At 38.7% G+C, this 14062-nt stretch overlaps 1 protein-coding gene across 1 annotated transcript in view; it reads right to left on the bottom strand.

Annotated features, from left to right (window-relative positions):
- UBAC2 (UBA domain containing 2) overlaps positions 1-14062 on the bottom strand; it is a 91404-nt gene that overhangs the window by 1000 nt on the left and 76342 nt on the right. The window contains exon 8 of the mRNA XM_040055651.1: positions 3236-3358. Within this exon, the coding sequence (XP_039911585.1) occupies positions 3236-3358 (123 nt within the window). The remainder of the gene's footprint in view (positions 1-3235; positions 3359-14062) is intronic.

Raw genomic sequence — 14062 nt, 5'->3', positions numbered from 1 at the left:
AGCGTGCTTCAAAATGTTGCCACAGAGATGACCGCCTTCTGCCACTTAATTCGAAGCTGATTATGCGGAAAATGCCACACCTGTATTTGACTGGCAGGTCCAGTTTTGAAAGAAGAGTAAAATCCAAAGTCTGGTACCACACGTGACAACTACAGTCTGACCTGCTCTCAACAAGAACAGGATCTCAAGAAACCAACACTGACCAAAACACAGAATTATAGAGCAGATGGGAAAACCTATCCAGAATGAATCTTCAGCTCTTTTCCTTGAAAATATCTACTTCTCCAGAGGGCATTAAAAAACCCCTCAAAACTATTCATTCCAGGTTTTGAGGTTTTTTTGAAGTTAGTACTAAAGTAGAGGCAGTACAATACGCAAACTGGTTTAGTAAAATTCTTGGAGGTCTTCTACACATACTCAAAAAAGCACCTTTTTTTGCCAAAAACTTCTGCAAAGCAAAAATCAGTGACATATGATGGAAGAATTACATGGAAAAGGCACATTAAGATAGTGATTTTGTTAAATCAGTAACCATTTGACCAGCCCTCTTTATAATATTGGTACTTGTCACTTAACCTTCGTGCTCTTTGTTAACAGATATTCAAAGCACCATGTGTAAAAAGGCAATGCATGCATAGCCAAATTTAATTTATGATTAAATACCAATTTAAAGTACATTTAAAATCTAGAAGTCTCACTTTGGTATGATTGAAAGTCACAATATAACTCATTCACTTTTATAAGTAGTCTTCCAGAAGTGGAAAAACAAGGTGTGGGAGGGCAGGGAATGGCATGTAAAAGTAACTGTGGCCACTGGAAACATAAAGCATTCCTCATCCTGCTTCCAAGGGCCTTATGACCAGACACCACAACTCCTGAACCTGGAAGTCCTGGGCTACAGAAGCTGACAGAGAGCTACTGCTGCTCCTCCTCTGCTTGCAGTGAGCCTGCAGCAGCAGAGTGAAGCAGGAATGCAGAAGAGGCCATATGCATCTCGAGAGGAATCTTCCCAGGGTGCAAGACCAATGTGCAGCACTAGCACTGAAAGTATTTTTGAAAGAAGGCTGCCATCAAAAGCAGCTTTTCGTTCCTCTATGACATCTCCAGAACTTTCAATATTTTTAGTCATCTCTACTTTGGTGACTTACTGAGAAGTATACAACTGCCAAGTTTGCCCAGAGGTGCAAGTCTTCCTTTTCTTAATATAAATACACCACCACAACACATATGAGAACAGCTACCTTGGTTGTCAGAACATCAGCCTTACAACTCAGTGCCACATTTTTTCACCTTCTCGTAGGGAGAGAAATGAATTGTTATTTTCGACACTTCTGCAACAACAGTTTAAGTCTAAACTTGATTTCATAACCTGTAACTCCTATTTTTCATCTAAGACTGTGGGTTTTTATGAGAAAAAGGGCAGGCAGTGGAATAAAAGCTAACCACAGAAACATACTTCAGAAGCAAAGTTTTTACTGCAGTTGCCATGAATTCTAACTTTAAGAAATGGTGGATGGAATTGCAACATTCCTATTTGCAGAAATATTCATCAAGCATCACGGCGAATAGTAACAACAAAAACCTCTTTTCATCTGAGCATATTTTAACCACAGGAAATGAACCCAGCTCCAGGAAACAGAGTGTACAACTGGCAACAGTAACTGAAGGTGCTAAAACCCCACAAGAAATGCAGAGATTTTTGTACCAAAAGCATTGCAAATGCTCACAAACTTTAATGTGATGAACAGATGAAACCCTTACATTTCTGCCATTTTAAGACTACTTGTGTTGTTATCAGTACACTCTTGAAAAACCAGCAGTGCTTTAATGCCTTCTCCTTTGCAGGGTAACCAGAGAGCCTTGCAAATGACAGCAATCAAGTGAGCCATACATCCTCAATGCATCAGCAAATGTAAGTGTATATTGCTTCCATAAATCTGGGCCTAAAGGCCTTGGGCCAGAATCCAGCCTAAGTCAGACTAGTAACTATTTCATTAGTTTCAGCCCAAAAATAGAAGTCCCCGTAAGCAGAATTTGTCAATAAAATAAATAAGTCAGCAGGGAAATCTTTTGGTCCACTTTGTACTGGTGCTGAGTAGGCTTTCAGGACAGACCAAACTAAGTTTCTGGGTTTTGCCTCAGAAAGTGCTTTTTAGTGTGGTGTTTTTATTTTTATTTTCTTTTCATTTGTTAGTTGGAGTTTTGTTGTTTTGGGGTCTTGGGTTTTTTTTTTTTGGGGGGGGGGGGGGGGGGGGGGTGGGCAGGGGGGGATTGTGATGTTTTGTTTTGTTTTTTTACTTTTCTAGGTACAGCCCAGGAGGTTTGCAGTCAAAAGTGCAGTTAAAATTTTTGCAATTTTGGACATAATCTAACAACCAGTCAAAGCCAGAAATCAGATCACAGAAAAGACTTCTGTTTGGGACAAGCTCAGTTTAAACTAAAAATGACAGTGCTGGTACCAAGTGTTGATTTATCTTCTTATAAAAAAGGAAAAAGGGAAAGAAGTCTACTCTTGTTCAAGGGTAGTAGAGACCTTAAACTATAAAATGGCCAATACAGCTAACTGCAGGCAGGCTACAACTTGGAGAACTGCATGCAATAAATCCTGAATGCAGGAATAAGACTAATCTTAAATTCTTAAATTTCTGAGTAAATAATCGTCTCTTTTGAGAATAAAACCATCAACGAAAGTCTAGACGTCGAAATCTATACTGATAGAAAGGACATAAACTTCTCTGTGGCATTAGTATAAGGAATCAGTCGAACACGTTATTGAGGGAAACATCCAAGTTTTAGCCCAAGTGTGTTTTGCAGTCCACAGCTGGCATAACATTCTTAGTTTAAAAAAACCCAAATTACTGAATTGAAAACTTAAGCTGGGGGCTTCAGTGAAGATGATGTCTACATGACAAATAATGAAATTTATGTATAATTCTTCTTTCTCTGAAACACTTGTTTTATCAGATTTGAATAGTTTCCACTACTGAAACGACCAACATCTTTAAATACAAAATAGAAGCAGTAACACATAAAATTACAAATTCCCAAGTAGCTCTGTAACTCTGGTTTGGATTGTAATGACAGTATGCTGTCTCTCTATTGTAACCATTACCTTACATTCCAATATTTGCTGCTATAGAAACCATTGGAGAAACTGTGTAAACAGATGATAAAAAATAAGTAGAGATTAATTCCCAACAATTTTGAATGCCGTTTTAAAACAGAAAGTGTTTACCTGCTCTTCAGAAACCTCAGTAGGTGGAGGTATGCCTTGTTCAGACGGGTGATGATCTTGATAATTCGCATTATGTCTATGACGTAAAGGAGGAAACAGTCTGTTCCAGTTAATCATCCCACCCTGAAAGCAGACACCAGTGTCAGTCTTTAGAAAAGAACTACAAACATTTTAAACAAAAAGATCATCCGTACCACATAATATGAAAACAGATGTTTAAGTAAAGTACTTTATTTTAAACAACAAAAACTGCTGTAGTCTCCTATGAAGCAAAAACTGGACTGGTTACTGCTTTCCTAGTCAACTGAAGCAATCATTGCTAAGTAAGGAAAAGTGCTAACAGAAGGAGGAAAGGATGTTTCAGATCCATTGGGACAGATCTGGTTTAGTACAGTGCTAGGTTTCTTTACTAACAGGGGTTTGCCTGGCAAGAGGTGCAACAGCAGGTCCTGCAAGTACTTTACAAAATTGCTGCTGAACTTAATGAGAGAAAAAGAGTACGAGAAATAAGTGAGGGGAAAAAGCAAAAGGGGCTTCTCAGTGCATCAGGAAAATCACATCAGGAAACTCAGAATAAACCCAACCTTCAGGACACCTGGGACTTCCATGCAAGTAAGTACTTCTGTGACACTGGCGTGACTTACAAACCCACCACATTTACCTAACTTCTCTGTTTTAAATATTGTTGCAAAACCTGGCCACGTTCCAGTGCCAAAACATCTTGTAACTACATAGCAATAATGCAAATACACAGCAGTAACATAGGTATGGTGCAAATCACAGAACTGAAACTTCCTCTTAACAACCAAGCCTCAACTCTTTTAATAGTAAGACAGTTGGAACATAAAGAAGAAATACTAAAATACGAGCTTTGTAATTGTCCAGAAAAAAATGAATCCTCCTTTCATTAGCTTAAACTGATATTTTTGAAGGGATTTTGTATTGCACAAAGCCCGTAGATCCTGTGAGCAGGTGAGAGCAAACCCCAATCTCTCTTTTCTATGGTTTATTCAAACATTTTTTTCAGTCTGTGTTGTCTTTTCCCTCCTCCCCTGCTCCCCCTGTTACTATGGAGAAGATCTCCCTCCCTTTCTGTATATATAGGACATGGCCTTCCTTCCCCTAGTTGCTCTATTTTAGTTCTATAACGTTGTTTCTCAGAAAACCTTCCTCTTACAAGAGTTTTTTCTTTTCTTCTCTCAGAGTGCTCTTCCTGCCTTTATGTACCCATAGAGCATTAAACCCCCTCTGCTCAATCAGATCAGCAACTGCTAAATGTGCTCCTAGACCACAAAAACAAAAAAACAAAAAAAAACAAACAAAAAAAAACAAAACCAAAAAAATTAGCATTCCTGCCCTTTCCGTTGTTTCCTTCCTTGCTGTCCAGAAGAGACCCAACCAGCCCAGACACAACAGGGGGCAGTACAATGGCACACTTCAAACAGCATTTGAAGAGTCATGAGACTTGAAACATCAGCTTGAGAAACATTTTAGTCCCTTCTATAGCAGAGTACATTTTTCCCTGTGAAGATGTGAAATAGCCAGAAGCCATGACCCGTTTTCAAGACATGGATTCCACTGTTAGTAAATTTGAATTTAAAAACTGTGTCTACATTTCCCATACCGTATAAAATATTTGCTTAATATTCATGAGGTTTTGACCAAAGGATTCTGCGGAAGTCTCATGTTAGTCAAACAGCACAGCGTAGTAAAAAGGAGAACTGGTTTGGAGCGTAAGCCTAAGGAGAAAGAGGGATCTCAGATCTTCTACTGACACCACTGCACTACCTTGTGGTCTTGGGAAATTGTGTCCTGTACTTCCCCACCTATAATTCCCCTAACTCAGAATTACGTTGAGTTTTGATTCATGAACTTTGAATTTCTCACAGTCTACTAAGCTCTACAGTTCAGTGAGAACACTGCACTAATGCTGCTTTACTGTTTTTTATTATTTAGAGATGACTTGAGGAGGAGAAAGTAATGCCACAAGTCAATCACATTGAATTGGTAAAAATACTAACAGAACTATGACACATTCCTTTGAAGCACTGTAAGTCATATACAATAATGTATATCAAATATAAAATCTACAATATACATTAATTTACCTTTATCTCAGTGTCTCTGAAGACAGAAATAAATGTACCTTTCCAGCAGTGCCCTGAGCTTCAATACTGAGCTGCCTATTCTGGTTTGGTTTTGCATCTTCCCTGTCCTGTGCTCTCTCATCTAACACTACAGACAGACTTGTCTACTTCCTTAACTTAAGCTTACAATACAGTTTGCATTATCATACACAGAATTAATTATTTTCAATAACAACTTCCGTTTCCTTACAAATATAACTATTTAGTTTTAAAGGTTTACAGGAGATAACTTAATAAACTGCAGATGTTGACTGAAGCATTCAGAAGAGTTTCACGTGAAGACCCCTTCCCAGAGAAAACAGACTAGAAATTAGATCAAAACAGAGTATTTCAATTACCTTTAGAAACTGTGATAAACATAATCTATCAGTTCTTAACTATATTAACGAGAGGAAAATATCCAACTTTTAATGGTATGTGAACACTGATGGTTAGGATTACTCCCGACACTGGGGTCCACTTCTCATCTATGTAGTACTTCAAGCTGCACCAAAACCAGGTGCATCAGGATCCTTTATCTTAACTGCAAGAAAATTGTTTTCCTTCACAGTCTTGCTTCTAATCAGATGACACACATCCACAAGATCAGGCTGAAAAGAGAAGGGATTGAAGGAACTGCAGCAGGAACTATGGGACTGGTAATGTGGTCAGTCTTATAAAGGAAAACTGGGAAATGCAGCTAATGTCTTAAATCCACAGAAGACAGAAATCAAGCCTACGGATTTACAGTATGGATGGTGACAGTGCAAAGACCTTCAGACAACCTTAACCATCACAGCAGAAATACATGAAGATCTGTCTTAAACTGAGCCATACCAAGCACCAAATAATGTCTTAAGTAAATATCACAAATTCCAGTTAAAAAATTCACAGAAGGACATTTTCAGACCAATATTCATTCTTGCCTCACAGAAATTATTTTGCAGACCTCCCCTTCATAATTTTATGATCATTTCTGTACTGCAGTCATTTTACACTGTGCTACTGCACTTACTTGTGAGAAGTTGGGAAGATTTCACATGAAGATATCCAGTCTGATTAATTTATGTAAGTGATGCTTCTAAACCATCTGATACTCTCTCCTGGGGAATCAGCAAACCATATTTAAGCATTTCACATTATACTTGACCCTCAGCACCAGCACCCAACAGCACAGAGGAGCTCACACCAATCTCCTCCTTCTCCACAGAAGCCTCATCTCAGATAACAGAACTCTCTGGAGTGGTCCAAAACAATAAGCAGTGGGGATGCACTTTGTAAGCTCCTTTCCTGAGCAGCACTTTCAGTGACAAGTGTGTGCCAGTCTAATCCAGGCAGCTCTTCTGTGATTCCAGCTGGCAGTTTGTTATAAAAACAATTAAGTTTAACACTACATGGTTTGGGAGCTGAGATGAAACATGACCCAGGACTAGGTAAGCAGGATGCCTTAAACCTCTTACATCCAGAGCTAGATTCCACAACTGACAGACTTGGGATATCTTGCACTGAGCTTATTTCAGGCAATATTTTTCTTGGTCCTGATCTTTGGTGTCAGGGAGCAGCCAGTGCAGGTGTACTGCTAAAGAATGAGAAGTACTGAAAAATTCTAGACTGATTCATAAAATGCTGTGCACAATTTGGTGCCTGGGCCCTTATTTTTGTTCCCAACTTAGACTTTGATATGTCATCAGGAAAAGATATGACAAAAGCACTACTTCATTAATTATTTGACTAGGAGAGTGACAAGACAAACCTAAGAAAGGTCTATAAGCTTTTCGCCCCCCTTTAATCCTATGCTGTAATTTTTTAGAAAAAGTTAAACGTTTCCTTTGGTTTAGCACCACAGACTGGGTGAATCAGTTGATTTTAAGTGCTTTGTTACTGCCTGATAGGAGACAAACATACCAAGGAAGTAGTTTTATTGGTCTCTAATAAATCACTATTGGAAAGGGATTAGGAGAACACTGGTGTTGGAATTTCCGTTACAGGAAGACAACAAACTCGTCACAAGTTTAGACGACCCAAGAACGAGATTTAAGAATGGATTGGGCTGAAGAAATGGGAAAACAGCAGCTCTTCATTACAGAAAGGGTTTTAAGGAAATGCCATATTGATGATTGACTCCTGGATAGCTGCCAAGGCTTTACGTACAGAGGCTGTGCCTTCTGAGGTCACATCCTTGATTTTTCTTTTTAATGTGGGTAGTTTTTTTCTTTTAGTGGTGCCTGGGACAATTCTGTTTACAAAAAAGAACGATCCTCCTTTCCTACAAAATAAGGAAGAAATATCTAGAGCTAGCAAATGTCTCTGATTGTACAGCCTGCTAAAACACTAGTTATGCCATTTCTTTTCAGATAATCTCCTTCTCTGTTTTGAAAAACAACTGGACCTGTTTCCCACATACACATCTGCCATGGCATACTTTGTAAAAGCACTTTTTATCCACAGGTTGACAAATAAAAGTGTTGTATTAGGGACAATTAACAAATATCCAGCTATGTAGCTTTCAGATACGCACATATTTTAATTAGATTATTTTCAAAAGAAATTAAAGAAAAGGTTTTTAAAAAATCGTCTTGAAAATGATGAACATGGTTAAGATATTTTGATAATGTTATCTCATGTAGATGGTTAATGCCAACCTGTCATCTGTTTGCACAAACAGGAAGCACCTCCTGATATGTCCTGTTCACCTTTTTTAACATAATAACCACAGTGATAAAAAAGAAAAAGGAAATTGCTTTGCATTTCACCTTTTAAAGTTTGTAAAATATTCCACTCTGTACAGAAGCCTTTACTTGATAAGGACATAAATACTGTCTTACTTTTTTTTCGTATAAAGCTTCATTTAAAAGAATTACTGAAAACAAGAAACATTGACCTGCTTTTCTGGCATATTTTTTTCAACAATGTATTGACTTCAAAGTCCACATACTGATGATATACAAAAACAAATAAACAAACAAACAAGCATAGCCTCGGATGACACTATATCTGCTGCCCTGAACACTGCATAAGAGAGAAAAATGTGAAATTTCCAGTATACTTACTCAAAGTCTAGCCTGCCTCTTTTTGTGAGGATAAAACTCTTATTGTTTTTTGGTTGTTTGGGGAGACTTTTCTTGTGTTTTGTTTTCCTCTTACTTTAATAACTTCCCTCTTTTAAGAGGAGGTAGAAACATAACAGTTTTAATGTTGTAAGCATTGATCTTAACGACAGAAAGAATTTTTCACCAAGTAAAGCAACCCAGCAATTTCTAATGATATTCTCATTTCCTGGAAATTTATCCTACAGACAAATCTATTCAGCCAAAAGGCTCTGTCTCCAGCTCTTAGTTTCTGCATCCTGAACTTTGATGCCTGCATTGTCCCTGAGGAGCTCATGTGTCACAGAAGTTCAGAAATCCACATGTGGTCTTTTCTGAAGCCTGATCAGCTATTTCCTTTGAAATCTAGAAGGAACACCTTAATCTGGCTTCTGAAGCTGCCTGAGAGACAATGGAAGGGATTTCAGCATGGGCATGACACTTGGGGGTGTCCAGTGTTCCAAATGCTGAAGGCAGGTCCATCAGCATGAGCACTGGAATCTGTACTTGAGGAAATAACTTCAGCTCTGTTTTAGACATTTTGCACAAAACAGTCAGTTTTATTCCTCACCCCATGGCTCTTTGGATGTGGACTGGTGACACTGAACTGGTATTAAAGCATGATGATTGGACAGACAGGTCTTCACTCACCTCTTGTGCAAAGAACTTTTCAAAGAGTAATAAGGAATAAGTAGAGACTGGAACCAAAGTGAGAAATCAGTGTTTTAAAATTGTTTTGATTTGACAAGCTGAGATAACAAACTCTTGGCACAAAGGAAACTCAAACCTAAATCCTCCAAAATACTACACAAGCACATTCCTTAGTATATAATAGGCTAGTCTGTGATGACAGGGAAAAAAACCAGTTCAGCATCCAGTTCTGGGATGTGAAGGTTCAAGTTCTGTCTTAGGCTGCAGATAGGATTAGCTTTCAGTTATTAACGTCTCAAAGTCAATATACAAGGTGTCATATGCAACAGTTTGCACCTGTAGCCCCTCTTAAGGTATCTGTCCTGATTTCAGCTGGGACTGAGCTCATTTCTTCTCAGCAGCTGGTAGTGCTGTGTTTTAGATTCAGTAAAATGCTGGAAACACACAGATATTTTGGGTTTGCTAAGCTGTATTTATCTGAAGTCAAGGACTATTTTTTGTGTATCTCATGCTCTGCCAGTGAGGAGGTACACAAAGAAAAGGCTGGAACGTTGCATAGCTGGGATAGGTGAACTGAACTGGACAAAAGGACATTCTGCACCATAGAACACCGTGCCCAGTATATAAACTGTGTAAGTTAACCAAAAGGAGGGCTGATCCAGGTTAGGGAATGGAATCTGGCCTCTGCCAGACAGTGGTGAGCAATTGTATTTTGCATCACATGTTTGTGGTTGGGTTTTTTTTTTATTTTTTTATTTTATTACTACTACTGCTATATTTTACTTTGTTTCAATTATTACACTGTTCTTACCTCAACCTAGTTTTGATTCTCCTAACCACTCCACCAGGGTGGCAGGGGGAGGTGAGAGTGGCTGCGGGGTGCTTAGCTGCTGGCCACCACAGCAGCACATTAAGGAACAAGGGGTGGAACCAGCCCGCAGCTGTTACGTGCGAGTAGCAGAGTTTAAACCAGAAAACCCGAATATTAAGGAGGACTATGTACTAGTGAACCCATGCTTCTTTTTTACTACATACTATGGAAAATGGCACTCTAGAAGAAGAAATGGCTTGTCAGGACTCTCTCAGTGCTGGTTGGAAGGACAATAGAAGCAGACCTGGAATCCAATAATTGACTGGCCCCAAAACAGATGTCTTATTTGCCCCATGTTCATTAGAAATGAAGGGACCGGTACACCTAAAAAACCCCTGCCTTCTGTAAAAAGGACTTGATCCAGTAACAGTCAAATAACTACCCTAGAAATGTCTGGGGTGATTTACTATGTCATAAGCTTTTTTATAAGAAATTGCCTCTAGCTAAATTGCTAGAGGAAGGGAATATAGACCAATCACATAGGAGAATAAAAATGTTCTATTTCCCAAACAATTTATTTGCTTTGAAATAAAATAGTGTTTTGCTTTAGAAAGTTGTTCAACCACTGCTTCTCTAGGGAAGATGATTACAAATATTAAACCAAATTCAAAGGCTATAGCTCAAAAGCCGAGTCAAGTCAAAAGAGAATTTAATAATCCCAGCCCAAGAGAAAAAAGAATTGTTCATATGAGCATATATGAGCAGGGTGCTACCAATGACTAGGAGATAAGAGAAAGTCAGTATTGTGATTGTGACAGCTGGCTGTTAATGAGACACACTCAGCTTATTCTACTTGTACTAGTGTCTGTTGGCTCTAGTTTCTGTCAGCTTGTGGAATTACCAGCTTCCATTAAAAAGATAGAAATCTGAAGTTTCTGAAGTGGTAGTCTGTACAGGAAATAGTCATAAATTGTTCATTACCTGGATCGGAACTCTCGAAATTCAACATTTTTAATTTCACACCTAGAATCCATGAAAGAAGTTATACAGCAAAATAATCCAGAATGTCTAAATAGCAGTGGGTTAACAGTTGCTGCAAATACATTATTGAAATGAAACAGTTAAAAATGAGAGTTCAGGCATGCCAACATCAGTAGCATATGCAGTTGTTACACACAATAAACTCTTGAAATAAAGCCAAGTTTATTTTCAACACAAAGAAAACAGTATTAAACAATTACAGAGAATAACCTAGGCTTGAAAATGCCAGAAGAGCACAAAAAAGCAAAGGATGAGTTCAAGACACACAGGCCTGAAGGAGAAGATATTGTTTACAAAAATTGAAGCTGTCTGTTATTTCAAAATGTGTCCACACGTGTACATTGGCATGCAGAGGAAGGGAAAAGTGATGGAATACTGAGTCTATATTTAGCCGCAGTGATTACTGCTGCAGCATACAAGCTTCATTCATGGGCTGAAATGAATCTGTAAATCACTCACTGGTTAACACAATTCTTTAAAAAAATGATGTCAAATCCTGTGCACACATATCCCATGAGTCTTAGGCACAAGGGCTTTTTTATCCTATTGGTGCCTTATATATCACTGTCTTTGGAGCTTATGGAAGTGTTGTTTCTGTTTCTATTTCTATTCAAATATGTCACAAAACCCCAAAGAAGCCTTAGAAACACAGACTGACTGGAATGGAAATCTAATTAGAGAAAAGACTTGGTGCAACACTTGGCTGAAAGTCTCACCCATTTATTCAGGTAAAGCAGTCTGGTAGTTTCCTTCCTGACAATGATACATACATTTGTGGAACAAAATGGAAAAGCTGCTTCCATCCAAAGTCCTGGCTGTGAGAGGAAGGGGTTTTGTGGACTTGGCAATGTAAAAAGGTCGCAGAAGGTCTCTTCACGGTTCAAAATATCTGTTTGAAGGACTTCTTGTTGGTCCTCAAACTTGTGAAGTTATTCAAGAAGACTTCATTGAAGTGACACCTCAGTATCAGGAGGAGAGCTATGAAATACGCCCAGGTCTAATTCTTCACTTTGAAAAAGCAGAATGGGACTGTCTAGGAGTATATTCACCGGGGGATTTCTTTTCTACCATCTTGAATGAGGATAACATTCCTGAAGAAGAGCCAGGAAAATCTTCGCTCCATTAATCCATTTTTTTTCCAAGGTCAGGAGTTTATTGCTTAGATATAACCAGAAGGCAAATTACCAATCTAGTCTCACAGGCCTTAGTTGACAAAATATGAAACTTGTAAATTGCCCAGGATATGAGGCTCCTCATAACAATAAAGACACTCAGTGTGCCTACCCACAGAACATCTCTCCTGTGTCCCAGGAGAAAGACATCTAATGAATGAACAATTAGAGGAAGTCCCTTTGCTATGGAAGTCTGGTCTTTGCAAGCAACAGATTCTCATATATGATGTAGATGAGATATACATACGAGATACCATGTGGTATGAATCTAAGGAGAATCTGGCCTCAGTGAAAATTAACAGCAGCTGGAAGAGAAGAACAAAAAGATAGGAGGGAAAAGACAACATAAGCTTGAAGTGGCCAGTAGAATGCAAAGAGAGGTAGTGAAATGAAGATTTTCATATATGGCTGTAGGCTTGTTACAGTCTGGAGCAACCTGGTGAAAGCTCTTCCCTGGTCCAAGACACTTAAGAGAAACCAAGAAGACAATACAATGTCTTTAACATGCTCAGCAAAAATGCTCTGCAGATAAAAACCCCCTTTTTTCAAGATGAAGGGACTGAGTTTGATACACTGTCCTTCTCAAATGGGTACAGGGAGGAGTGCTCCAAGAAGTCATATTTAGTGCCAACAGAAGGTGCTTCCCACCTTTATGCAACCTTCCACTGCCTTCCACGTAACAGTCTGTAGTGACATCAGAGTGGCCAATACCACCCAGGCACAGAATCTTCCCTATCTATTCACAATTTGGTTCTCTGCCAGCCTCCCTCCAAGACTCTCAATGGGAAGTGAAAGTCAAGTTGACTCCCTGACACCCACACTGGTGCACAGATGCAGCAGTTGCTTCCCTTTTCCCACCAGGGTTTTATTTGGGTTACAGAGAGATAAACTTTAGAAAAATGCTGAGAAATAAAAGAGATCTAGAAAGAGAAACATCAGGAGAGGAAGACCAAAATTTTTATCAATATTACAGTATCAAAAGGATATAATAGCAAATGATTACTGGTGGTCAGACATGACAGGAGAGAACTTCCCCCAAAGTGAAGAAGCATTTTATACAGGAGCAAATACAAAGTATGGGAAACAAGAGATATGAAGGTAAAGAGGTGACAAAAATGTGGGAGGAAAGAGGGGAATGAAAATGTGACAGTGATATGAAGGGGAACAGAAGATCAGATAATGGGAAAAAAAGAACAGGACAAAATATTTACAAAATAGGATGGACAAAAGAGTATGAAAGAAAAAAACTAAGAAAGCGAAGTTTTAAAAGGAGTAGCAAAATGGCAAGCTGGTATTTTTAGGGAATGAATACATACGGCACACATTTTATTCTACTGCCTTTAAAGGTGAATGTAGGTGATGCTAAGTAATTCATTTGGGACAAGATTGTAATTTCTCAGCAATATCCACAGGAGAAAAGAAAGAACATGGAAAGATCCAGAAAGTTTTCTAGATGAACATTACCATGTGTTTAAGGGCTGTCTCCACAGCAACTAGAAACCAACACAAAACCAGTCACCATTTAACCACACTCCCCTGAGAAACTATCAGTGTAACAGTTTCTAGCAACATACTCAGACACAGCGCCCACTGAATATTTAAGAGCTAAAATGAAACACATCGAGTAATGAACTTGGTGGGTTAATTTTCAAATTCTACCACACACTCAATCTACTCATTGAAGTCATTGGTGTTTGACAACCCAGCACTCACACACAGTTCCATGCTTCAGGTTCCTCCAGACCAGACGATTTCAGCTAGAAAAAGACTGGGAAAGGTAAAGCTCAAAGAACTGACAGCAAAGAAATTCTGGGGTGATTGTTCCATGCCTTTTCTTTTTTGTAGAAAGCATCCAAAGTGAATTCTGCTTTGGATAAAAGGGCTTAGTGAACAGCAGGGAAAAAAAAGAAAAACTTTTGAGAAAGGCTTTTCCCTCAGTT

This window comes from Hirundo rustica, chromosome 2, assembly GCF_015227805.2.
Source record: "Hirundo rustica isolate bHirRus1 chromosome 2, bHirRus1.pri.v3, whole genome shotgun sequence".
Classification (NCBI taxonomy): Eukaryota; Metazoa; Chordata; class Aves; order Passeriformes; family Hirundinidae; genus Hirundo; species Hirundo rustica.
Note: the sequence above shows the minus strand (reverse complement) of the source record. Positions and strands in the feature narration are given on the sequence as shown.